General features: G+C 37.8%; 1 protein-coding gene across 5 annotated transcripts in view; it reads left to right on the top strand.

Annotated features, from left to right (window-relative positions):
* The first annotated feature begins 218 nt into the window (after nucleotides 1-218).
* Nucleotides 219-25221, top strand: part of ccdc66 (coiled-coil domain containing 66) — a 42065-nt gene continuing 17062 nt past the window's right edge. For 3 of the 5 annotated variants that reach the window (XM_062544820.1, XM_062544821.1, XM_062544819.1), the window contains exons 1-10: nucleotides 219-357; nucleotides 784-842; nucleotides 2646-2680; nucleotides 2783-3173; nucleotides 6234-6351; nucleotides 6441-6547; nucleotides 6980-7083; nucleotides 13119-13235; nucleotides 13384-13515; nucleotides 13918-14156. In XM_062544820.1, the coding sequence (XP_062400804.1) occupies nucleotides 347-357; nucleotides 784-842; nucleotides 2646-2680; nucleotides 2783-3173; nucleotides 6234-6351; nucleotides 6441-6547; nucleotides 6980-7083; nucleotides 13119-13235; nucleotides 13384-13515; nucleotides 13918-14156 (1313 nt within the window). In that variant the 5' untranslated portion in view covers nucleotides 219-346. The remainder of the gene's footprint in view (nucleotides 358-783; nucleotides 843-2645; nucleotides 2681-2782; nucleotides 3174-6233; nucleotides 6352-6440; nucleotides 6548-6979; nucleotides 7084-13118; nucleotides 13236-13383; nucleotides 13516-13917; nucleotides 14157-25221) is intronic. The other 2 variants (XM_062544822.1, XM_062544823.1) reach the window with 2 other exon arrangements.

Raw genomic sequence — 25221 nt, 5'->3', positions numbered from 1 at the left:
AAGTAACCTTCCCAACACTGGTTATGGGTCAAACGCTAGATTGACTGGCCTAGAGCCCGTCTCTGTTTGAACGAAGCCCTGCCGTTTACGTAACCCTGACGCTACAATGAAAACCAATGCGGGACCGTTTTAGTGGCTTAAACTGACCAATCCAGTTAGCTTTTATTTGTTGCGGTCAGCAACCATGTCTATGGTAACCTGATGGTAACTACACAACACCCACTGTCCAGGAAGTGAAGATCTCTATTTATGATTTTGCACGAGAGGTATGACAGGCGGTTTCAAAAGAAAGAAAAAAACAGTTGCTGCATGAAAACTATAACATAGATGACCAGATACGTGAATTATGAATTTGGGGTAAGTGCGTATCTCTCTGTGTGTGCATTTGGCCAGGCTAACGTAACATTTAGCATTGTCTCGCTAGCATTAACGTTGCCATTTACTGATCTCATAGTTAACGATAGCATCTTACAACTATGATTTATATCCAGCTACTGTGAGCTTGTTGTCATCAAATAGTTGACTTACATTATAGCCAGTGTATTCGAACAGCGCTAAAGTTCAAGTTTAGCTAGCTGTTAGCTAACGTTACCTGCAGGTTATCATGGAATAAGAAGGCAACCAGAGACGACTGAAGTGAACCATGGGAGCAAGCGAGCTAAAGTTATGCTATGTTGGCTACTAAATGCCTAGCACTACCTATGTATGGAAATGACACAGTAACGTTATGTGTAACTCTAGTTACATGTAAAGATACCTGTTAATGTTATATGCACTCCACAGAGATGGCTTGCTATTTGAGCTCGAAAATGGAAAGCCCAAGCTGATTTTTACCAGCCACGGTAAGAGTTTTTACTTGCTTCGGCGATTCATCTTTTATACCTGCTGGCATTTAGAATTGAAGGGATTATTAACATAAATCCAGTCAAACAGAGTGATGAACATGAATGATTTCCCGCCTCGTGCTAGACTACTCCGTATATTTTACTCCGGAGCCGCGGTGGTCATTTTGGTACTTTGGGGTTAACTGTAACCATTTTTGAGGCCGTTTAAACGCACCAAATCAACAGGCCACCTGTTCACCATTCACCATTCAAATCAACAGGCCACCTGTGCACCATTCAACAGCCTCAGAAAATGGTTACACCAAAGTACCCGTATGGGTATATATTTTAGAGGTGACAATAATCTGGGCGCCATACGAGTTAGGTCAGAGAATGCCATTAGACCTCTGAAGTTCGCCCACAAAAAAAGCTGCCATCTTTGAGATTCGGTATCTGGCGATTTTTCCTATGGGAAAATAACATGGGGATTTTGAATTATCGCACCTGATAAACTATCGCGGGGACGGTAAAGTCTTACATGCAGACGTTTTCCTAAACACACTTTTGTCCTCTGCCTTCTTGTGCATACTGTTATCTCCAGTACGTGAAGCCGGCACACTTTATTTTTTTGCTACCTGCTAGAATAAACCCACGGTGTTGTTCCGTACACTCTGCCCCCTTGGGATCGGCGTTTTGTTACATTTACCACAGAAGGATTGAGTGATAATAACCTGGTATACATCATTCAAAAGAGGAGGATCTTATCAACAAAACAAGCACTCATTGGGGTTCCTTTGAAAACTGTGACCAATCTTATGAGCGATTTATTGAGATTAGAGCCCGATATTTTGTATGTTGACAGTAACAGTGTTCCGTACATTGCTTTTGGACATAAATTAAACAAACATCGTACATCGCAGACGTGACTTTTACATTGTTCAATGCTGCTAGATTTGATTTTTTAAGATTGCATAGTCAATGAAGCTTTTTGCTTCTTAATTATGTGGCTATGATAATGTTAAATTTAGGCAACATGTAGCTAGCCATACTGGCTAGCCTAGGCTGATACGTTTACGTCCTGGAGGCTAATTGTCAACTTTGAACTCGGTTACTTTTGAATTAAAAAATGGGAACTCATCGACTCATTATTAGTGCAGCAGTGAAATATTTCATTTAAATTTCAAAGTGTATCAAGTGCTTATAACAGAAACTATGACTCATTTATGAACCCTGTAGATGTGGACGCGGTTGCCATTCAAAAGTTTGGGATCACTTAGACATTTCCATTGCACTCTAGATTAACACCAGCGGAGATCAGTTGCATCGTTTTTTTTGTTTTGTTTGTTTGTTTGTTCTTAAACCAGGGCAGCAGTTTTCAGATTACATTATGTGCCAAAGGGTTCTCCAATGTTTTCTCAGTTAGACTTTTAAAATTATATCAGATAATAAACAGAGTGTGCTTTTGGAACATTGGATGAATGGTTGCTGATAATGGGCAACTGTTTATGTAGACAGCAGTCATTTACAACATTAATGATGAAAACAAGAACATTTCTAAGTGACTCAAAACCTTTGAAACAGTGCCTTTCCATGAATTTGGAACAGTGGCTGATCAAGCACCCTGGCGTGCCAAGGGGATGCCAGATAATATCACTAGGGGAGTGTTGCTATACACACCTCTCTGTACTTTCGTATGAGGAATTAGGTTTTACTATTAGATTAGGACAACAGATCCTAACAGATCCAATGGGTTTCCTAATGGCCAATGGTTTCATAGTCACTGGAATGTTGGTAAATAAACTTGATTCGTTTCTGTTGCAGGGTTTGAATCCAAGACTTCAAATAAATCTAGCAAGGCAAGTTCTACAGATTTCATTTTTTTTGTTTGCCCGTTTCCATTTGCAGATATTTCATTCTTAATGAAAATATTAACCATAACAAAAACCTCCTGTCAACAGAATCCCCTAAGAAACAGACCTCCGAAATTGATTGCTGCCTCAAAGCAATTGCCTCAAGAGGCTTCACGTGAGAGGCCCCAGAGGAGTCAAGGAAAAGGCCCAGGCTCATATAAGAATGCCTCAGATACTACCATTGTGAATCTGGACAACCATGCAGAACTTAATGGCCCGGGGAAGATCAAAGCTAAACGGGTGGATAGAGGGCAGTCAGTAAAGAGGTCTGACACTCACAAGACCAAGACCGCAAGCGAAATCATCGGAGCCCCAAAAAATAATCCAAAGGAGAGTCTGGTTTGTCTGACTCAAGATCAGCTACAACAGATCCTAAGCAACATAAACAAAACCGCCTGTCCGGGGGAAGAAGATGATACTCATGTGAAAACACAGATGGGTAAGATCTATATTTCAACAAAATATCAAATCATTACACAAATCAAATGAATAATTGCAACTGAGATTGACCACATTGAAGGAATGATACGGAGTAAAGACAACCTATGGCCAGTTTATGGATGATGACTTTTGTTAAACTTTTGTTTGGGAGTAAAGATATGTTAATCGGAGTTTTGAGCTAGACCAAATCAAAACAAATCGCTTTTTTTAAACCACTTAAAAGGCTCAGATTAGCAACTTTATAAGTGTACAGGGAGGTTATAAAGACTGTTTATGAAGTCAGTGATAAAACCTTTTTACATGACCTTAACTGGTTTTCTGATCGCCATCGCTATGCATCAGGTTCAGCTAGATCTGCGCCACACTGCATGAAGTCGAATGAGCCTACTGACTTGTACAACTTTTCCTCGAGATGGCGACAATCGGAAGATGAATTTAATTATGTCTTTTTTGTAACCCTTCTATACACTTTTTCTTTAATTTCCTGCCTAATGTTCATATTTTGTAAATTGCTTTTGGTCTACTAAATACCATAGCCATAACCATAAAGTTTGTAATGCTTCAATTTGTCTGTAAGGACCCACTCCACACTAGGGTTGGGCACTGAAACTCAGTTCTAATATGGCATCGGTGCTGGCTCAAACGATAGTAATGACATTGAATAATAACAGGAATTTTGGTGCTACTTAAATCTTCTGCATTTATTTTTTTATCGTTTAATACAAGACTTTAAAGATAGCTGCCGTCATGCGCAATCTAAAAGGTCTTGCTCTGATAGTGCCACATCCTTTACAGTTAGCTAACATAAAGACTTCACTATATTCAAGCTATGAAACAGGCTATGAATCAACAGCCTAGTTTACATAACAAGCTTTCAAATGCACTAACTGGCATTTATTTGAAATGTTGCAAAGTTGTAATGTGAAAACTTTTTGGAAAACTACACCGTAGTGTACTAGTTAGGGCTTCAGGCTTGTAACCCAAAGGGTTGCCGGTTCGATCTCTGACCAGTAGGAAAGATGTGGGTGGGGGAAGTGGTTGAGCACTGCTCTCCTATACCCACAAGCCATGGCAAGCCATCTGCACTGAATAAACATGAAAACAGAGGAAAGTTTGACAATTGTGTGTGCATCCATGGCAAGCCATTTGTACATTTAAAGTTATGGTAAGCCATCTATGATTATGCTTAGAAGCAATGAAACTACAGGTATTGGTAATAAACTGAATATACAATTCAATTTCATGTTCAAATTTCTCTATATACAGTGCCTATAGAAAGTCATCATACCCTTTTGAAATAGTTACTTTTTTTGTCTTACAGCCTGAAATCAAAACCCCTTTTTAAAAAAATATTTTCCAGTTTTATTAACAAATTTAGCTGTACAACATCAAAATAATGAAAAAAAAGTCAACAGTTCTGAAAATTAATAAAAAATTAAAAACTAGAAAAACAGGGTTGGAAAAGTCATCATACCCCTGACTTAATACTTTGTAAAGCTTCCTTTTGCTTTCATTACAGCCATCAATCTGTTTGGACATGTCTCTATTATAGCTTTGCACACCTAGATAGGGGAATATTTGCCCAATTTTCCGTACAGAAATGTTAAAATTTAGTCAAATTCTGTAGGGAATGGCGATGGACTGCTCTCTTCAAGTCAATCCACATATTTTCTATAAGATTTAAGTCAGGGCTCTGATTTTGCCACTCAAGGATATTCACCATCCTATCCTTAAGCCACTGCTTTGTTCTTTTGGCAGTATGTTTAGGATTATTGTCGTGTTGGAAGGCGAATGACCTCCCCATCCTCAGCTGTCTAGGAGAGGAACGCAGGTTTTCCTTAAGAATGTGGGTGTACTTGGCAGCATCCATTTTCCCTTCTATCCTGACCAATTGCCCAGTTCCCGCTGAAAAGAAACATCCCCACAACATAATGTTGCCCCCACCATGCTTCACACTAGGTATGGTGTGTTTTGGGTGGTGTACTGTGTTGGTTTTCGCCAAACATTGCGCTTGGAGTTCAGTGCAAAAACACATCTGGAATATTCTGCTACCATGTGGAAAAAGCTTATATGGTCAGATGAGACTAATATCGAACTTTTTGGAGACTAAGATTGAAGTTTTTGGACTGAGCTCCAGGCGCTAACCAAACACAGTATACACACCCAAACACACCCAAAACACACCATACCTACTTTGAAGCATGGTGGGGGCAACATTATGTTTTGGGGATGTTTCTCTTCAGCGGGGACTGGGCAATTGGTCAGGATAGAAGGGAAAATGGATGCTGCCAAGTACACCAAAATTCTTGAGGAAAACCTCAATCCCTCTCCTAAACAGCTGAGGATGGGGAGGTCATTCGCCTTCCAACACGACAAAAATCCTAAACATACTGCCAAAAGAACAAAGCAGTGGCTTAAGGATAGGATGGTGAATATCCTTGAGTGGCAAAGTCAGAGCCCTGACTTAAATCCTATAGAAAATATGTGGCTTGACTTGAAGAGAGCAGTCCATCGCCATTCCCTACAGAATTTGACTAAATTTTAACATTTCTGCACGGAAAATTGGGCAAATATTCCCCTATCTAGGTGTGCAAAGCTATAATAGAGACATATCCAAACAGATTGATGGCTGTAATGAAAGCAAAAGGAAGCTTTACAAAGTATTAAGTCAGGGGTATGATGACTTTTCCAACCCTGTTATTCTAGTTTTTAATTTTTTATTAATTTTCAGAACTGTTGACTTTTTTTTCATTATTTTGATGTTGTACAGCTACATTTGTAAATAAAACTGGAAAAGATTTTTTTTTTAAATGGGTTTTGATTTCAGGCTGTAAGACAAAAAAAGTGACTATTTCAAAAGGGTATGATAACTTTCTATAGGAACTGTATAATAGCTCAGAACTCTTTTTGCTCCCAAACTAAAGTTTGAGCTTGTTATCATCCATAAATAGACTCTAGTTTGTTTTTACTCTGGATCATTCCTTCAGAAATACACTTGAAGTTATATTTCATAAGTATATTATAGGTATGTAATATGTTTGTCTTACTGACCAAACAGTAACAGACAATCCCAGAGAGGATGGGCTAGCCATGTCAAGAGAAACTCATGAGGCACTCATTTCAGATGGAAACCTTCGTCGGAATGGGAGTGCACAGGAAAAAGGGAAAGACAATAAGTAAGAGTCTCCTACCCTTGGGTTCACAAGAAGTTAACAAACAAATTTAAATTTCAGTTGACGTTCTGATTTTTCTCCTTCGTTCTCAGAATAGCTCTGAACGGCACAGTCTCTGGCTTCCTCGGTAAGCTGGGAGAGCGGGAACTTGACAAAGAAGCTCTGGAGGCCAGGAGAACACAGTGGCGGAGAGAGTTAGGTGTGGAGGGCTAAATATTTGTGTATGTTTGCACAAAGCAACTGGTTGTAAAAGATATAACGAGTAAAAGTAAATGATGTAAGGGATAATGTATAGAACACCGGTCATTGTTGGGAAAATAAGTTCCGACAGGGCAAACCAGACCCCGATGCGCAGCAGTATCTGATAAAAGCCAAAGGATACCCAACCCTACTCCACACTATTATCAAACTGTAATGCTATGTTGAGCCTTGTCAGTGGTTTAAAAATATTTTGTTGAATCCCGATAATGACCGGCGTTCTATACATTCTCCTGCTTGCTTTCTATTAGTTGATCCTTTTTCTGACGCCATGCTGTGAGGGCACCCAACTTCGGCTCTGGATTTTTACAAACATTGAAAGGGGTCTCTTGTGGTTAAGTGAACATCACAAATGAAAAGTATTGTTTTCCAGATGACCAGTTACTTGAAAAGCGTCAGGAGACAGCAAGTGCTGAGGTTACACTACCAGGAGGAACAATCCGAATTAAATCCAGCTCTAGGGATGCACCACTCAGGGTAAGTTCATAGACCTCTGAAGTTTGGCTACAAAAAGCTGCCATCTTTGAGATCCGGTATCTGGCGATTTTTCCAATGGGGAAAATAACATAGGGATTTTGAATTATCGCACCTGTTAAACTCTCGCAGGGACAAAAACGTTGACGCAAAACGCAATGCAAATTAACTAACTTAAAGGAACACCGTTTTTTCATATTAAACTACGTTATTCCCTTAACTAAGACGAGTTGATACATACCTCTCACGTTTCAATGCATGCACTCACTGGCTCTGGCGCGCGGCGTAACTTTGATAGCACTTAGCTATAGTCAGGGGGCCAATTCTGAAAAGGGCTTCCGTTAAGACTTTTGCGGACATGTTTTGGTACAAGCGGTCAACCTATTTTTTTAGTTAGAAGACACCCATAGGTAAGATATTATGGTGGTTGTCAAGCAAGTTTTTTTTTTTTTTGACTTGTGCAAGCAATTTCAGGCCAATTTTTTGGTTTCCTGCTCAACATGACATGCCAACGATAAATGTTGAATATCTCCACAACCACAAGGACCATATAGATAAAAAATGGTATGGAATGAAAGCTAACACTCGTGGAATGTCTGCTGAAGTGTCAGAATTAACATTTATTGTACAGTATAAGAGACAACAGACCTAGAACATGAAAAAAACAATCTCCGCCTAAAGAGAACCAGTTTTCAAAGTGAATATCAGATTGGAAACATAACATAGCATTCCAAAACCTCTATCAATCAGTACCCCTATCTATGGGAATGAGTCAAGCCAAGTTTAAAGCTTGTAGGGAGAGACAGTGCACTGCTGCACATGTTGTAATACTTTAATGTTATGGCGAAAATGTAGAACTGTAGATGGTGGTCTATGGTGCTATTTGACTTCATTAATGTACCAGGTTGTGACAAATTGTGTTTAATGGACATTACTTCACTATAGTTATCAATTCTACCCAAACATAACTGCTCTCTCAGTTCTTTAGGATTAGAGGTTAGTAACTAGTTAGTAGTAATAACTTTGTAATAGTCGTGTGGCAAAGGCATTTTTCCCCATCCAAGCAGTGGTGCTCGGGTATAGGCAGCCAACAGAAGAAGGCACATGAAGGATGGCATGCTTTCCCCCCAGCTTTTAACCACAGAGGTCAGGTGCTTGGAGCTTGGTGAGTACAGGTCAGGTGCTTGGAGTTGACGATATGTGGATGTGAGGAAAGTGGAAGTCAGTGCAGTACCAGGCAGTGTCGATGTCCCTGACCAGGACTCAGACTGAGCACATGGACATGGTCCCTGGGTACCTTCTGTTGGCTGCCTACCTGAGCACCACTGCTTGGCTGCACTGTAAAACCCGGGAAGTTAACTTAAGTATATATAAGTCATTCAGCTGAGTTATTTCTATGTGTGTAGTTTGTGTTGGGATAACTTTAAGGAGTCAAGTAAACTACTGTATACTCATTTTATTCACCTAATTTCAACTTGAGTAAAATACAGTCATGGCTGTATTGTAGTGTAGTGTTGGCACCCATGTTAAAGTTGACTAAAAAGAGGAATATAAAATCATATTTTGGAAATTGATCTTAATGCCTTAAGTAATAAAAGTAGAACATATCCAACCTTTAAGGACACCAACGTTCTATGTGAATGAATAATGTATCATAAATAAATAAATGTATTGGCACCCCTATGTAACCCTATGGGAATTTAACACAAAGGGTTAACATAGGGGCAGGCAGATTTTTAAAGGCCACTTATTTCATGGATCCAGGATACTATGCATCCTGATAAAGTTCCCTTGACCTTTGGAACTAAAATAGCCCCACATCATCACACACCCTTCACCATAACTAGAGATTGGCATGGTGTTTTATTCAGTTGGCCTATTAGCTGGTTTGATTTGCATTGAGCTCAATGAGCATCAAACAGGCTAATAGGCTAACTGAAGAAAACTGAACAAAACACCATGCCAATTTCTAGGTATGGTGAAGGGTGTGTGATGATGTGGGGCAATTTTAGTTCTAAAGACCAATGGAACTTTATCAGGATGCATAGTATCCTGGATCCATGAAATAAGTGGCCTTTAAAAATAAAAATCTGCCTGCCTCTATGGGAGTTGAGAACATAGGGTTAACACAGGGGTGCCAATACGTATGACCCCAGTCTTTTAAGGAAGAACATTTATTTATTCATGATACATTATTCATTGCATGGGGTGCCAACACTTTCAGCCATGACTGTATATGCCACTCATTTCAATTAAGTAATCATGGCAAGAAGTATATTCACAATAAGAAATGGCTGACCACACATTACATTTCCCAGAATGTCACTGTCCATAGTATTCTTAACACATTATCACATATTAATCTTGACTGAAATTATTTAATCTTAAATGCAATAGTTAAACTATATTTACGGCTATACTATAGCTGTTATGTTATTGTGTTACTTACATTGACACCACACACCATCAAGCAGATGACTATCCATAACAGACTTGGCCTGTGGGCTGATTTTAAAATCTTAGATCACTTGTAATGCTTCTGACAGACGTAATGATAATCTGAAGATACAGTATATCATGATGGCCAGTACTGCCATGGTGATAAATATTATGTTTCACTACCATCATTCTGCAGTAATCCTATTAATTTAATAGAAATTTAAACCTATAAAAAAATCCTGAAATCTTCACTCCTGAAGCTCATATCCTGTCCATAAGAGGGGTAATATAGTTACTCAATGTAAACATGCATAATGTGTCTGTATCTCCCCAAGAGACAATACAGACAGACAATAGGAGGCTCAATCACACCATTGGGATACTCAACTTTGTGATACTTTCAAGTGACTATAGGTCAAAGTCAAATTGGGAAACGCAATCAACTTTGCATTAGGCCAAGAAAAAGTGAACTTCAAAATGTTCTTTATATTTTGAGAATGGGCTTCTCCTTAATGGTATATCTGACCATATTCTGAAAATCATCAACACAATATTTTTGCCCATCACCTGGTAAACAGTAAGAAGCCACAATTAACAGCTAAGAGAACAAATACTTATTAGAAAATCAAAGAAGCATTTACCCATAATCCATAAAAAATGATAGCTCACACATTGAGTACATTGCATTTTTTCGTGTGTAGGCCTACATAATTCTTACTTGTCATGACAATTCACTCAAGTTGTTATTAGGTGAATAAAATTAGTGTAGTTTACTTGACTCCTGTAAGTTATCCCAACACAAAATGCAGTACATACTGTACAATATACTAATAACTCCAGTTGAATGACTTATTTACACTCAAATTAAATGAGTTGCCAAACTCAAATGTCAAGGCATCCGGTTTACTCAAATAATTTCAGATAAGTTAGCTTCCCAGGCTTTACAGTATACTCAAATAATTTGAGTTCAGTTAACTTCCCGGGTTTTACAGGGGGAAAACATACCTTTGCCATACGACTATAAGAAAGTTGTTATTGCTAACTAGTTACTAACCCTAAAGTAGTGAGAGAGCAGTTATGTTTGGATTGAATGAATAACTATAGTAATATGTCCATTAAATATCATTTGTGTCACAGCCTGGTATATTAATGAAGTTAAATAGCACTATACACCACCATCTACAGTTCTACATTTTCACTGTAACATTTAAATATTATAACTTGTGCAGCATTGCATGTCTCTCCCTACAAGCTTTTAACTTCGTCTTCACAACCACCCTGATATCTTACCTATTTGTGTCTTCTAACAAAAAAAAAAATAGGGTGACACTGACAGCTTGAACCAAAACATGTCTGCAAAAGTCTTAACGGAAGCCCTTTTCAGAATTGGCCCCCTGACACAACAGTGGCCCTTGTGGTGTGATACTCTTGTGGTATTTATTGATCATTATTTTTTAATGATCATGCTTGCACACAAGTTGGATTATATTGCACATTTGCCCAAAATTACAGTAGGTAACATGGAAGAAAAAGGAAGCACTTTGGGGGGAAAATCCGCTTTTTCCATTTTTAAGAATATAGTGTTAAAATGGACAAAATAACATTTTCTAAGCTGACAACCTGTCTAGAACTCATGTTGAGGGGTTAAATATCAATACTGGATAGGTTGTATGCTTGTACCAAAAAGTGTCCGACAAAGTTTTAATATCAGTTTTGGCCCCCTGACTACTAGGCCAATGCATTCTTTAGGATCCAAACAGAGATGAAGTTAGAAGTGACCAAACACCTCCATGTTTTACCTATTAAAATACAGTTACACGAGTAGTCACACGACCAAGTATGGTGAGATAAAATAAAACGTGGTGCATTTGTAAGCAGGTAAGAGGGATAACTATATTTTGTGGCGCAGTAATATCCTCACTCTTGCACTTTCAGTTTCACTTTGGAGTGAGGATATTACTGCGCAGAGTCTAAGTGCTCCCAATGTTATTCCGCCACACAATATAGTTATCAGTGTGGAGTTACTTGGAACCGTTTTAATGGTTTAAAAATAGCGATTTAGCTGCATAGGGTACGTTATGCCCAATCTAATAGATTCAAGCCTACTGCAAGCTCGGCTGAAAACGGCGGAGTTCGGAATGCTGGGGGGTGGGCGAAGGTGCGTCTTCAACACGTGTGAGCACTCCGAAACATGTTTCGATACAGTTAAGGTCAATTTCACACCGGAATTCTCCTTTAAGGCGAGACACGGCAGGTGAAAATACTGTTTTTGTGACCTCCGGTCAATTTCGAGATTTTGAGCTAGTTTGCTACTTTAGCATGTATTCTACCACCCTACTACAACAACAACGTCCGATTTGCACATTTCAGTGTTTATTTCACGAACTTTTGTCTACTCGCGCCTGTATATTTCTCCTAATTTTACCAAAAGTTCCCATTCTAAAGTGTTATGTAGTACCGTGATCGTGATCCAAATCATATCGTGTTTGATACCGTTGGAAAGCCCTGCTTCTCCTACAAGACGCTATGCTATCCAAATATGGGCATTTCCTTCGTATTAGCAACCAATCGCGAAAGTTCAAAGACGAGTCTAAGCTGAGAACGCATTTCATTGGCTGTGTTTCAAGGCTGTTTTCTCAAAACGAGTTTTCCCCCACACGCCATGCAAAGGATCTCCACTTCTGCAGCACCTACATACACCAAACTTTCCAGTCTTATTCCTAACTATATTTGGAAGATATTTACAGAGGGATTTGTTGATATAGCATTCTTGGCATGATTTACATGACTTTTTATGCCTAAAAATAGGGCGAAAATCCACTTTTTAAGCCAATTGGCAGTATTTTCTGATTTACTGGAAAACAAAAGAAGATATTCATAATCCCCTCTGTAAATGTTTTTTTATTTGATATATTAACACAACAAAAAAATAATTTTCAACCTGGCTTTTTCCAATGGTCAGATCCTTCGCATCAAAATATATGCAAATTAGCGCATATTTAATGACATATAGCCTAATTAGCATATTTAAACATTCAATTAAAGAAAACTTGCAATACATTTTATTCTCCTATTTATGTGAGTATTCAACTGGTAAAGTTTCATGAAGATATCTTTAAGTTTAAAATTTTCCCCTATTCACCTGGGGTGTCTCGCCTTAAGCGAATAACATAGTTTAATATGAAAAAACTGTGAAGTGTTCCTTAAATGGCAAGTTGCATCGCATGTTAGCTCTGGGTAGCAAAAAAAAGTGTGCTGCCTTCTCATAGCCGAGATCACAGTATCCACGCAAGGCAGAGGACAAATGTGTGTTCAGGAAAACGTCTACATTTCCGATTTCATCGCCCCCGCGAGAGTTAAACAGGTGTGACAATTCCAAATCCCTGTGTTATTTTTCCCATAGTAAAACAGCTGAATGCAGTTTTTATTTTATGCCCAATTTCAGACAGTCCCTGTAACAATCATTTATAATTAAATGACATGAAAGGTTTTACCGATCACTCTAAATAATCTATTCTTACCGAGGTCACTTTTTGTGAGGAACCATTGGCAACTTTTCCATTGGTGGCAGTCAATGTAGACGCATTTGTGTGTTACAGCTGCAGAAAGAGAAGTTTTGTGTAGCCTCTGGTATGGGAGGTACAGACAGCCAGGGATCAACCTTCAGCAGCCAAAGGGACCTGCCTTCTGCCATCCGCTCTGCTTTTGTCCTGGGGGTATGATTTTACCATAGCATGATATTGAGGACATACAGTCGTAGTGTGTAAAATATTATCACTAATGTGACCATTGAGCATGGAGTATAGACATGTATGTGCCAGTAATCTGTTAAGACCAATGTGAACTTCTGATTTGACTTGACAGGAGGCGGCTCCTTCAAATGAGGCGTTCAGTGTAGAAAAGAAGGAACAACAGAGGCTTTGGCTGCAGGAGCTGGATCAGCAGAGGCAAGAGGTCCAGCAGAGACGTAGGCAGGAGAAACTACTTCACAACCAAGTACAGCATATGACCTGTTCAACTACACAACTTTATGTTTTTAAATTATGACTTTGCCCTGACTGGGTCATGGCTATTACCGTATTTTCCTGACTGTAAGTCACAGTTTTTTTTTCTCCCCATTTTGGCTGGGTGCGACATACAGTATATGCATTAAAAAAAACATGAACCAAGGAATCTACAGCCGCGAGAGAGTGCTCTAGGCTTGTGGAATGAAATTGGAGCTTGGTGCACTTGCAACAGGTGTAAAGCCCAAAAGTTAGAGGGAGCTTTTTTCCTCTTTTTTGGACTGGTGCGACTTGTACTCCGGAGTGACTTAAAGTCCGGAAAATACGGTTATCCAAAAAATGTTTTAGTTTCAGAATGCTTATGTTCTCACTAACGTAATTTTTTTATTTTTAGGCTGAGGACCATGACCGCTGGGCAATGCACTTTGACTCCTTACATAAAAGTCTTGTGCCTCAGCCCTCATTTTTGCCTTATGATAAGGGAGAGGCAGAGCTTGGCAGCTCCCTGTCACGCCACCATTCTCCATCAAGAACCATGTCTAGTGGCTGGGAGGCCATAAGCTTGTCTGGGAGAGACAGCCAAGGCAGGTCCAGTGTGGACACAACATCTGGAAACAACGCCCCAAAAGCAAGGTTTTTGTCTGCCTCTTTAGTTAACTACCTTCATACTGGATATATATATGTGAAGTAAATCACTAACCTGAGTGTGTCGTAATTACAGTGCATGAAAATGCACTGTACTGTTATCCCTAGGCTTCTTCTTCTTCTACTACTTCTTATTATTACAGTGCATGAAAATGCACTGTACTGTTCTTCCTAGGCTTCTTCTTCTACTTCTTATTATTATAGTGCATGAAAATGCACTATCTTGTTCTTCCTAGGTTTCTTATTACAGTGCATGAAAATGCACTGTACTGTTCTTCCTATTCTTCTTCTTATTATTCCGCTGATCAAATTCATTTTTTCTATTCAGGTTGAACCGTTTAACCTAGAAACTTCATTCAAACGTCGCAACGTAGGTCTTAAATAAGGGAATGCTGCTATGTATTTTTCAACTTTGTAACTTTTATACTTTTTAAACTAAAAATGAAAAACTATTACAAATTTCCCCATAGACTTAACATTGGCCTCTATGACATCACAATTGGGTCATTAAGCAATTAGAATCTTATCCCAGGTGGCCAGCCCCAGAGCCATATAAAGAGAGAGTTGCGACAACCCGGGTACAGAAAATTCAGTTTGTGACGTGGTTCGTGTAACTTCAAGTAGTTCAAATAGTTCCCGGAAGCGATTTTGACTGTTCGTTAGAATCATAAAATAACCGTCTTTTACAGTCTGTTAACGAGTGTTCGATCCTAACTTCCGGGAACTATTGTTGAGAAAATATGGAACATTAGCGTCAATGGAGTTGTCGCAACTCTCTCTTTATATGGCTCTGGCCAGCCCCACCTGCAGCAGCCCTCTCTCTCTCAGGCTTTAAGCATACAATCTCTCTGTGAAGACTACATATCCTGTTAACTGTTTCCTCTTTCCACAACTGTTTCAAAATAAAAGTCCTCACTGCAATAATACACTATTAAATCATTTAACTATTGAAACAACTCAACTATTTAACTGTTCAACCATTCCAACTGTCAGTTATCTTCAACTATGCCTCCAGTCAACTACATGAGACCTCCATGTACCTAGCAACCAACATAGCAACCATTAAAATTAAGCGTTTATGACCGTTTCCACAGCAACCAACATGATTTTACTACAGTAACTTCTTTATTCCTGATAGTGGCAGCCATGGATACCCTATCAACAAATGTTTCAAAATAGAAGTCCTCAGTAGCAAGTTAGCTAGTTAGCATAGCTAGCATAGTTAGCATTTTTAGCATAGCTGCTAGAAATGATTAGCTAAGTTAGCTAATCAACCTAGTTAGCATTGTTAACATAGTTAGCATTGTTAGCATAGTTAGCATTTTAGCATTACTGCTAGAAATCATTAGCCAAGTAAACCAATCAACCTGGTTATCATTGTTAGCATAGTTAGAACAGGAATGTTTAAGCTTTAAAATGTCTACCTTAACACTATCAACTCTCTTTAAACTATGCAACCACCATGTTTACCCTAGCTACACCTTAGTAACCATATCTACATTATCTATCTATATTTTTTTTTTGCATTTTCATGCACTGGTAATTCCTTGGAATTGCTTTTCTAGTTACAGTGCATGAAAATGCACTGTACTGTTCTTCCTAGGCTTCTTATTCTTCTTCTTCTAACGCTCGCAATTCAGCTTCAACCGTTTAACGTAGAAACTTCATTCAAACGTTGTTGCGTAGGTCTTGCTTATGCCATGTGTGCTTTGTATTTTTCAACTTTGTAACTTTTATACTTTTTGAACTATTAAATAAAAACTATTAACAATTTCCCCATAGACTTAACATTGCTCATTATGACATCACGGCAGCAATTAGAATGTTACCCCAGCTGGTCAGCCACCTGGGCACCAACTGTCAGTTTCTCTCAGGCTCCTCTCTGAAGACTACATATTCTGTTCCCCTGTATCCTCTGCGCACAACAGTATCAAAATAAGTCCTCCTAATTCCATCCAACTTTATATCCATTCATCTTCTTCAAACCATTCACTCATCCACCCATTCTAAACAGTCTGCCTATCAACAACATCAATTAGACGCTCTACATTGAACTTTTAAACAATCTACTCTGTCTCAGGCTGGCTCTCTTAAGACTAGCCAGTTAAATTGATTACACCTGTATCTGTATCCACTACTCTCAGATACATTCTCTGTGTCTCTCCATTCTACAAGAATATAAGGCACATTCCATCCAACATTCTATCCATTCATCTTCTTCAGACCATTCACTCATCCACCCATTAAACTGTCTATCAACATCTATTAAACAATCTGTCTATCAACATCCATGAAACTCTCTGTCTATCAACATTAATTAGACTATCTACATTCAACTTTTAAATTATTTACTCTGTCTCAGGCTTTAAGAGTAGGCCTACTCTGGCTCTCTTAAGACTAGCCAGTTAAATTGATTACACCTGTGTCAACTACTCTCAGAGAGCTGTATCAGTGTCTCTCTTAACAAGAATATAAGGCACATTCCATCCAACCTTCTATCCACTCATCTTCTTCAGACCATTCACTCATCCACCCATTAAACTGTCAATCAATATCTATTAAACAATCTGCCTATCAATATCCATTAAACATTCAGTCTATCAACATTAATTAGACTATCTACATACAACTTTTAAAGTATTTACTGTGGGTCCCTCTCAAGCAGCGTTTATATGTCCTCCCTCGCTCCTCGATCCTCAATGATCTACATAAAGAAAGATAGAAGAAGGGCTAGACTATCCCATTGTTGCCGCTCCATCATTCTTTATGTAGATCAGTGAGGAGCGAGAGAGGACGCGTAAACGCTATGAGAGGCACCTTCTGTCTCAGGCTTTAAGCATACAATCTCATTAAGACTACAGATCCTGTTTCACTACTTCCTCTGTCCACAACTGTTTCAAAATAAAGGTCCTCACTGCAATAATACACTATTAAATCATTTAACCATTGAAACTACTCAACTATTGAACTGTTCAACCATTCCAACTGTCAGTTATCATCCACTATGCCTCCAGTCAAGTACATGAAACCTCCATGTACCTAGCAACCAACATAGCAACCATTAAAATTAAGTGTTTATAACCGTTTCCATAGCAACCAACATGATTATACTGCAGTAACTTCTTGTTTCCTGATAGTGGCCACCATGGATACCCTAGCAACAAATGTTTCAAAATAAAAGTCCTCACTAGCAAGTTAGCTAGTTAGCATGGTTAGCATAGTTAACATTGTTAACATAGTTAGCATTTTTAGCATAACTGCAAAAAATCATCAACTAAGTTAGCTAATCAACCTGGTTAGCATTGTCAGCAAATTTAGCATTGTTAGCATAGTTAGCATTTTTAACATTACTGCTAGAAATCATCGGTTAAGTTAGCTAATCAACCTGGTTAGCATTGTTAGTAAAGTTAGCATTGCTAGCATAATTAACATTTTTAGCTTAACTGATAGAAATCATTAGCTAAGTTAGCTAATCAACATTTTAACATGAATAGAAATCATTAGTTAAGTTAGAACTGGAATGTTTCATCTTTAAACTGTCTACCTTCACACTATCAACTCTCTGTAAACTATGCAACCACCATGTTTACCCTAGCTACACCTCAGTAACCATATCTACATTATCTATCTATTTTTGCATTTTCATGCACTGGTAATTCCTTGGAATTAGAGTGCATGAAAAATGCACTCTATTGTTATTCCAACTATTCTTATTATTATTCTTCAACGCTTTTTGTGCGTTTAATGCAACTTCAACGGTTTAACTTTGAAACTTCATTCAAACTGTGTTGCGTAGATCTCACTTAGGTGACTTGGGCTTTGTATTTTTCAACTTTGTAACTTTTATACTTTTTAAACTATTTAATTAAAACTATCAAAATTTCCCCATAGACTTAACATTATGATTATGACATCACCGATTAGAATCCTATGCCAGAACTCTCTCTCCCAGGCTTTTAGAATCCTATCCCAGAACTCTAAGGCTTCTAGAATCCTACTGTATGCCAGAACTCTCTCTCTCAGGCTTTTAAGCATAAAGTCTGGCTCTAATAAGACTACAGATCCTATTCAACTGTTCCCTGTGCCCAAAACTGTTTCAAAATAAAAATCCTCACTACCATAATTCACTATCAAATCATTCAACCATTTAAACTACTCAACTATTTAACTGTTCAGCCATTTTAACTGTCAGTTGTCATCAACTATTTAAACTACTCAACTATTTATACTCAACTATTTAACTGTTTGGCTATTCCAACTCTCTGTTTTCATCAACTATGACTCCCTCCAACTGTTTCTACTGCCTGAAACTAAATTCACTATTAATTAATTCAACTATTTAAACTACTCAACTATTTAACTGTTTGGCTATTCCAACTGTCAGTTTGCATCAACTATGACTCCCTCCAACTGTTTCTACTGCCTGAAACTTTTCAAAATAAAAGTCCTCACTCAAATAATTCACTATTAATTAATTCAACTATTTAAACTGTTCAACTATTTAACTTTTCATCCATTTTAACTGTCAGCTGTCATCAACTATGACTCCCTCCAACTGTTTCTACTGCCTGAAACTGTTTCATAATGAAAGTCCTTACTACAATTATTCACAATTAAAGAATTAAACATTTAAACTGCTCAATTAATCAACTGTTCAGCCATTTTAACTGCCAGTTGTCTTCAACTATGACTCTCACCACCTATTTCCTCTGTCCACAACTGTTTCAAAATAAGTCATTAGTGTCCTTATTCCGTATTTAATAATGTAACTATTTAAACTATGCAACTATTTAACTCTTTAGCAATTCCGAATTACAGTTGTCATCAGCTATGTATCCCATCAACAGTTTCCTCTGCCCACAACTGTTTCAAAATAAAAGTCCTCACTACCATAATTCACTATCAAATCGTTCAACCATTTAAACTACTCAACTATTTAACTGTTCAGCCATTTTAACTGTCAGTTGTCATTAACTATTTAAACTACTCAACTATTTATACTCAACTATTTAACTGTTTGGCTATTCCAACTGTCCGTTTTCATCAACTATGACTCCCTCCAACTGTTTCTACTGCCTGAAACTAAATTCACTTTTAATTAATTCAACTATTTCAACTACTCAACTATTTAAACTACTCAACTATTTAACTGTTTGGCTATTCCAACTGTCAGTTTTCATCAACTATGACTCCCTCCAACTGTTTCTACTGCCTGAAACTAAATTCACTATGAATTAATTCGACTATTTAACTGTTTGGCTATTCCAACTGTCAGTTTGCATCAACTATGACTCCCTCCAGCTGTTTCTACTGTCTGAAACTGTTTCAAAAATATGAGTCCTCACTAAAACAATTCACTATTAATTAATTCAACTATTTAAACTACTCAACTTTTTAACTGTTACGCTTTTCCAACTGTCAGAGTTAATCAGTTATGACTCCCACCAACTGTTTCCTCCACCCAAAACTGTTTCATAATGAAAGTCCTTACTACAATTATTCACAATTAAATAATTAAACATTTAAACTACTTTAACTACATTTATTACTACTTTAAACTAATTAATCAACTGTTCAGCAATTTTAACTGCCAGTTGTCTTCAACTATGACTACCACCACCTATTTCCTCTGCCCACAACTGTTTCAAAATAAGTCATCAGTGCCATAATTCCGTATTTAATAATTTAACTATTTAAACTATATGCAACTATTTAACTCATTTAGCTCAACTATTTGAACTACTCAACTGATTAACTTCTTGCCCATTCCAACTGTTAATTGTCATCAACTATGACTCCCATCAACCTTTTTTCTACTTCACCTCTATCTTTGTGCTTGAATGATATTTGAAACATTATCTAACAATATTTTACTGAGCAGAAATGTTTAAATTTTCATGCACTCGTAATTCCCTGGAATTGCTTTCTCTAGTTATAGTGCATGAAAATGCACTATATTGTTCTTCCTAGGTTTCTTATTATTATTATAGTGCATGAAAATGCACTATATTGTTCTTCCTAGGTTTCTTATTACAGTGCATGCAAATGCACTGTACTGTTCTTCCTAGGCTTCTTATAGTTATTATTATTCCGCTTACCACTTTTTCTAACCGCAATTTCTCTTCAACCGTTTAACTTAGAAACTTCATTCAAACTTTGTAACGTAGGTATTCTAATGGATCGGGTTGCTATGACTTTTCAACTTTGTAACTTTTATACTTTTTGAACTATTAAATAAAAACTATTAAAAATTTCCCCATAGACTTAACATTGGCCTCTATGACATCACAATCGGGTCGTTGAGCAATTAGAATCTTATGCCAGGTGGCCAGCCCCACCTGCAGCAGCCCTCTCTCTCTCAGGCTTTTAGCATACAATAGCTCTGTGAAGACTACATATCCTGTTAACTGTTTCCTCTTTCCACAACTGTTTCAAAATAAAAGTCCTCACTGCAATAATACACTATTAAATCATTTAACCACTGAAACTACTCAACTATTTAACTGTTCAACCATTCCAACTGTCAGTTATCATCAACTATGCCTCCAGTCAACTAAATGAAACCTCCATCTACCTAGCAACCAACATAGCAACCATTAAAACTAAGCGTTTTGACAGTTTCCATAGCAACCAACATGATTATACTACAGTAACTTCTTTATTCCTGATAGTGGGCACCATGGATACCCTAGCAACTACTGTTTCAAAATAAAAGTCCTCACTAGCAAGTTAGCATTGTTAGCATGGTTAGCATAGTTAGCATTTTTAGCATAACTGCTAAAAATGATTAGCTAAGTTAGCTAATCAACCTGGTTAGCACTGTTAGCATAGTTAGCATTTTTAGCACATCTGCTAAAATGATTAGCTAAGTTAGCTAATCAACATGGTTAGCATTGTTAACATAGTTAGCAATGTTAGCATAGTTAACATTTTTAGCATTACTGCTAGAAATCATCAGCTAAGTTAACTTATCAACCTGGTTATCATTGTTAGCATAGTCAACATTTTAGAATACCTGTTAGAAATCATTAGTTAAGTTAGGACAGGAATGTTTAAGCTTTAAAATGTCTACCTTAACACCATCAACTCTCTTTAAACTATGCAACCACCATGTTTACCCTAGCTACACCTTAGTAGCCATATCTAATTTTTTTTGCATTTTCATGCACTGGTAATTCCTTGGAATTGCATTTCTAGTTATTATTATTCCACTTCTTCTTCTAACGCTCGCAATTCAGCTTGAACCGTTTAACGTAGAAACTTGATTCAAACTTTGCTACGTAGGTCTTACTTAGGAGACCTGTGGAATATATTTTTCAACTTTGTAACTTTTATACTTTTTAAACTATGAATTAAAAACTATTAAAAATTTCCCCATAGACTTAACATTGCTCATTATGACATCACGGCAGCAATTAGAATGTTACGCCAGGTGGCCAGTCCAGGTGCAGCAGCTCTCTCTCTCTCTCAGGCTACATACACTGGCTCTCTTGAGACTACATTTTCTGTTCCCCTGTATCAACATAAGTCTTCCTAATTCCATTCAACTTTCTATCCATTCATCTTCTTCAAACCATTCACTCATCCACCCATTCTAAACAGTCTGCCTATCAACATCAATTAGACGATCTACATTCAACTTTTAAACAATCTACTCTGTCTCAGGGTTTAAGGATACACTCTGGATCTTAAGACTAGCCAGTTAAATTGATTACACCTGTATCTGTATCCACCACTCTCATTAGAGAGCTGTGTCTCTCCACTCTACAAGAATATAAGGCACATTCCATCCAACTTTCTATCCATTCATCTTCTTCAGACCATTCACTCATCCACCCATTAAACTGTCTATCAACATCTATTAAACAATCTGTCTATCAACATCCATTAAACTCTCTGTCTATCAACATTAATTAGACTATCTACATTCAACTTTTAAATTATTTACTCTGTCTCTCTGGCTCTCTTAAGACTAGCCAGTTAAATTGATTACACCTGTATCAACTACTCTCACAGAGCTGTATCAGTGTCTCTCTTAACAAGAATATAAGGCACATTCCATCCAACCTTCTATCCATTCATCTTCTTCAGACCATTCACTCATCCACCCATTAAACTGTCAATCAATATCTATTAAACAATCTGCCTATCAACATCCATTAAACATTCTGTCTATCAACATTAATTAGACTATCTACATATACAACTTTTAAAGTATTTACTGTGGGTGCCTCTCAAGCAGCGTTTATATGTCCTCCCTCGCTCCTCGCTCCTCACTGATCTACATAAAGAAAGATAGAAGAAGGGCTAGACTATCCCATTGTTGCCGCTCCATCATTCTTTATGTAGATCAGTGAGGATCGAGGAGCGAGAGAAGACACGTAAACGCTATATGAGAGGCACCTTCTGTCTAAGGCTTTAAGCATACAATCTCATTAAGACTACAGATCCTGTTTCACTGCTTCCTCTGTCCACAACTGTTTCAAAATAAAAGTCCTCACTGCAATAATACACTATTAAATCATTTAACCATTGAAACTACTCAACTATTGAACTGTTCAACCATTCCAACTGTCAGTTATCATCCACTATGCCTCCGGTCAACTACATGAAACCTCCATGTACCTAGCAACCAACATAGCAACCATTAAAATTAAGTGTTTATGACCGTTTCCATAGCAACCAACATGATTATACTGCAGTAACTTCTTGTTTCCTGATAGTGGCCACCATGGATACCCTAGCAACAAATGTTTCAAAATAAAAGTCCTCACTAGCAAGTTAGCTAGTTAGCATGGTTAGCATTGTTAGCATAGTTAGCATTTTTAGCATAACTGCAAAAAATCATTAACTAAGTTAGCTAATCAAACTGGTTAGCATTGTTAGCAAATTTAGCATTGTTAGCATAGTTAGCATTTTTAGCATTACTGCTAGAAATCATCGGATAAGTTAGCTAATCAACCTGGTTAGCATTGTTAGTAAAGTTAGCATTGCTAGCATAATTAGCATTTTTAGCATAACTGCTAGAAATCATTAGCTAAGTTAGCTAATCAACATTTTAACATGAATATAAATCATTAGTTAAGTTAGAACTGGAATGTTTCATCTACTGTCTACCTTCACACTATCAACTCTCTGTAAACTATGCAACCACCATGTTTACCCTAGCTACATCTTAGTAACCATATCTACATTATCTATCTATTTTTGCATTTTCATGCACTGGTAATTCCTTGGAATTGCATTTCTAGTTATTATTATTCCACTTCTTCTTCTAACGCTCGCAATTCAGCTAAAACCGTTTAACGTAGAAACTTGATTCAAACTTTGCTACGTAGGTCTTACTAAGGAGACATGTGCAATATATTTTTCAACTTTGTAACTTTTATACTGTTTAAACTATGAATTAAAAACTATTAAAAATTTCCCCATAGACTTAACATTGCTCATTATGACATCACGGCAGCAATTAGAATGTTACGCCAGGTGGCCAGTCCAGGTGCAGCAGCTCTCTCTCTCTCTCTCTCACGGGGAGGCTACACCGGATACGTTACGGCTGCGTTACGTTACGTTAAGTCTGGTTAAGTCAAAGCCACATCTGACGTAACAATTAGATTCCACTATAATCAATGGAACTGGCTACACCAGTAGTGGCAGCGCTAAGTCATGCCGCATCGAAGCCGTAGAAATAGACTTGTCTTCTATTTTTTTTCTTTTGACGTATAAGGAGCCTATGCGCAGTCATTGTATAGAAACACTAGGCCTATCTGAAGAGGATTTGTGTATTGTATTGATGGGGTGCGATTTGTCAAAAAAAAAAAAATAACAGAGGGGGGATGTTTAAAAAAAAAAAAAAAAACTATCAACAGGCCTAATTCTTTAGCGTTAACAGGTCCTACAACACTTCGAAAAGTTGAACATTCATCGTTAATGTAAGGACATGAACCATTTAATTGTCTGCGATGGCCACACCTGCGATGTGGGAGATAGCCTAAATGTTTCAGTCGACCCACTAATGAGGATCACGCGAACAGGGCAGAGGAATTAGGGCTAACGGACAGTAAAATGTACCATAAACCTAATCGATTACTATCACATCATGTCAAAATAATTCCGCTTATTGGACTAAGTAGGCTAAACAGCTTACTTTGATGTCGGACTTTGTGTGGCCTTCTTTTATCCACATCTCTGCGAAACTCTGAGCAGGGAACAAGCGCACGTTAACAGACTATTTAGTGGACACGTTCATTCTGTTTTACTCATCAGAGGATTTGATTTATGGCACTATGTTGGTAGTCTGCTGTTGACATGGGGAGCGATAGACAGACATAGCCTAATTTGGACAAAACGGAGTATAGGCCTATTAACCTCCGTTGCTCAGCCAAATGCAATTAACAGGGAGATAGCCGCGCTTCACCGACGGCAATGAGTTGTTAACAGACATGAACCTAGACGTAGGCAATAGCCCAGCAGCAATCTATCCACAATAACACATATTTGAAGTACCATTCATGATGTCAAATATTGAAGTTGTGGGAAGTTTACATAGCTTTGTGAAACTGTAGGCTAAGTTATTCGTCCCCCATGCTGTTTCATTTGCTACCATGGGAAAATGAAACAAAACGGACGTTGGACTTCTCAAATAGCCCTATAACTCAAGAACGGTTTTGTTCAGAGCTGTAAATGCAACTGTATTTGACGGAGGACAGATGTAGGTTGCTAGTGACAAAATATTCACTTTTGGTGTTGTAGCCTACCCTACGATATCTTTGTAGGCTAAATTACGTTTAGGCTTAAATAAAAAGTGTTTCATCGTCCCAGTTCTCCCCACTTTGCGGAGATTGTCTCCTTGGACTCCGTGGCATTATAGGCCTATTCTCGAAACTCTCAGAAGCAAAGGCTATGTCTGAGACGTCAGCAGGAAGAGTTTTTTTTTTTTTTTTTTTTTAAATTCTGACAAGTTTGTCATCCCTAACAAACACAATGCGCTCGTCTTCGTCTGATGGCCCGCTTAAGTGGATATTTTGTTTGAGCAGGAGAGATTACGCACGCA

Source organism: Sardina pilchardus, chromosome 9 (assembly GCF_963854185.1).
Source record: "Sardina pilchardus chromosome 9, fSarPil1.1, whole genome shotgun sequence".
NCBI lineage: Eukaryota > Metazoa > Chordata > Actinopteri > Clupeiformes > Clupeidae > Sardina > Sardina pilchardus.
The sequence above is the reverse complement of the archived record's forward strand: the minus strand, read 5'-3'. Positions and strand labels throughout refer to the sequence as shown.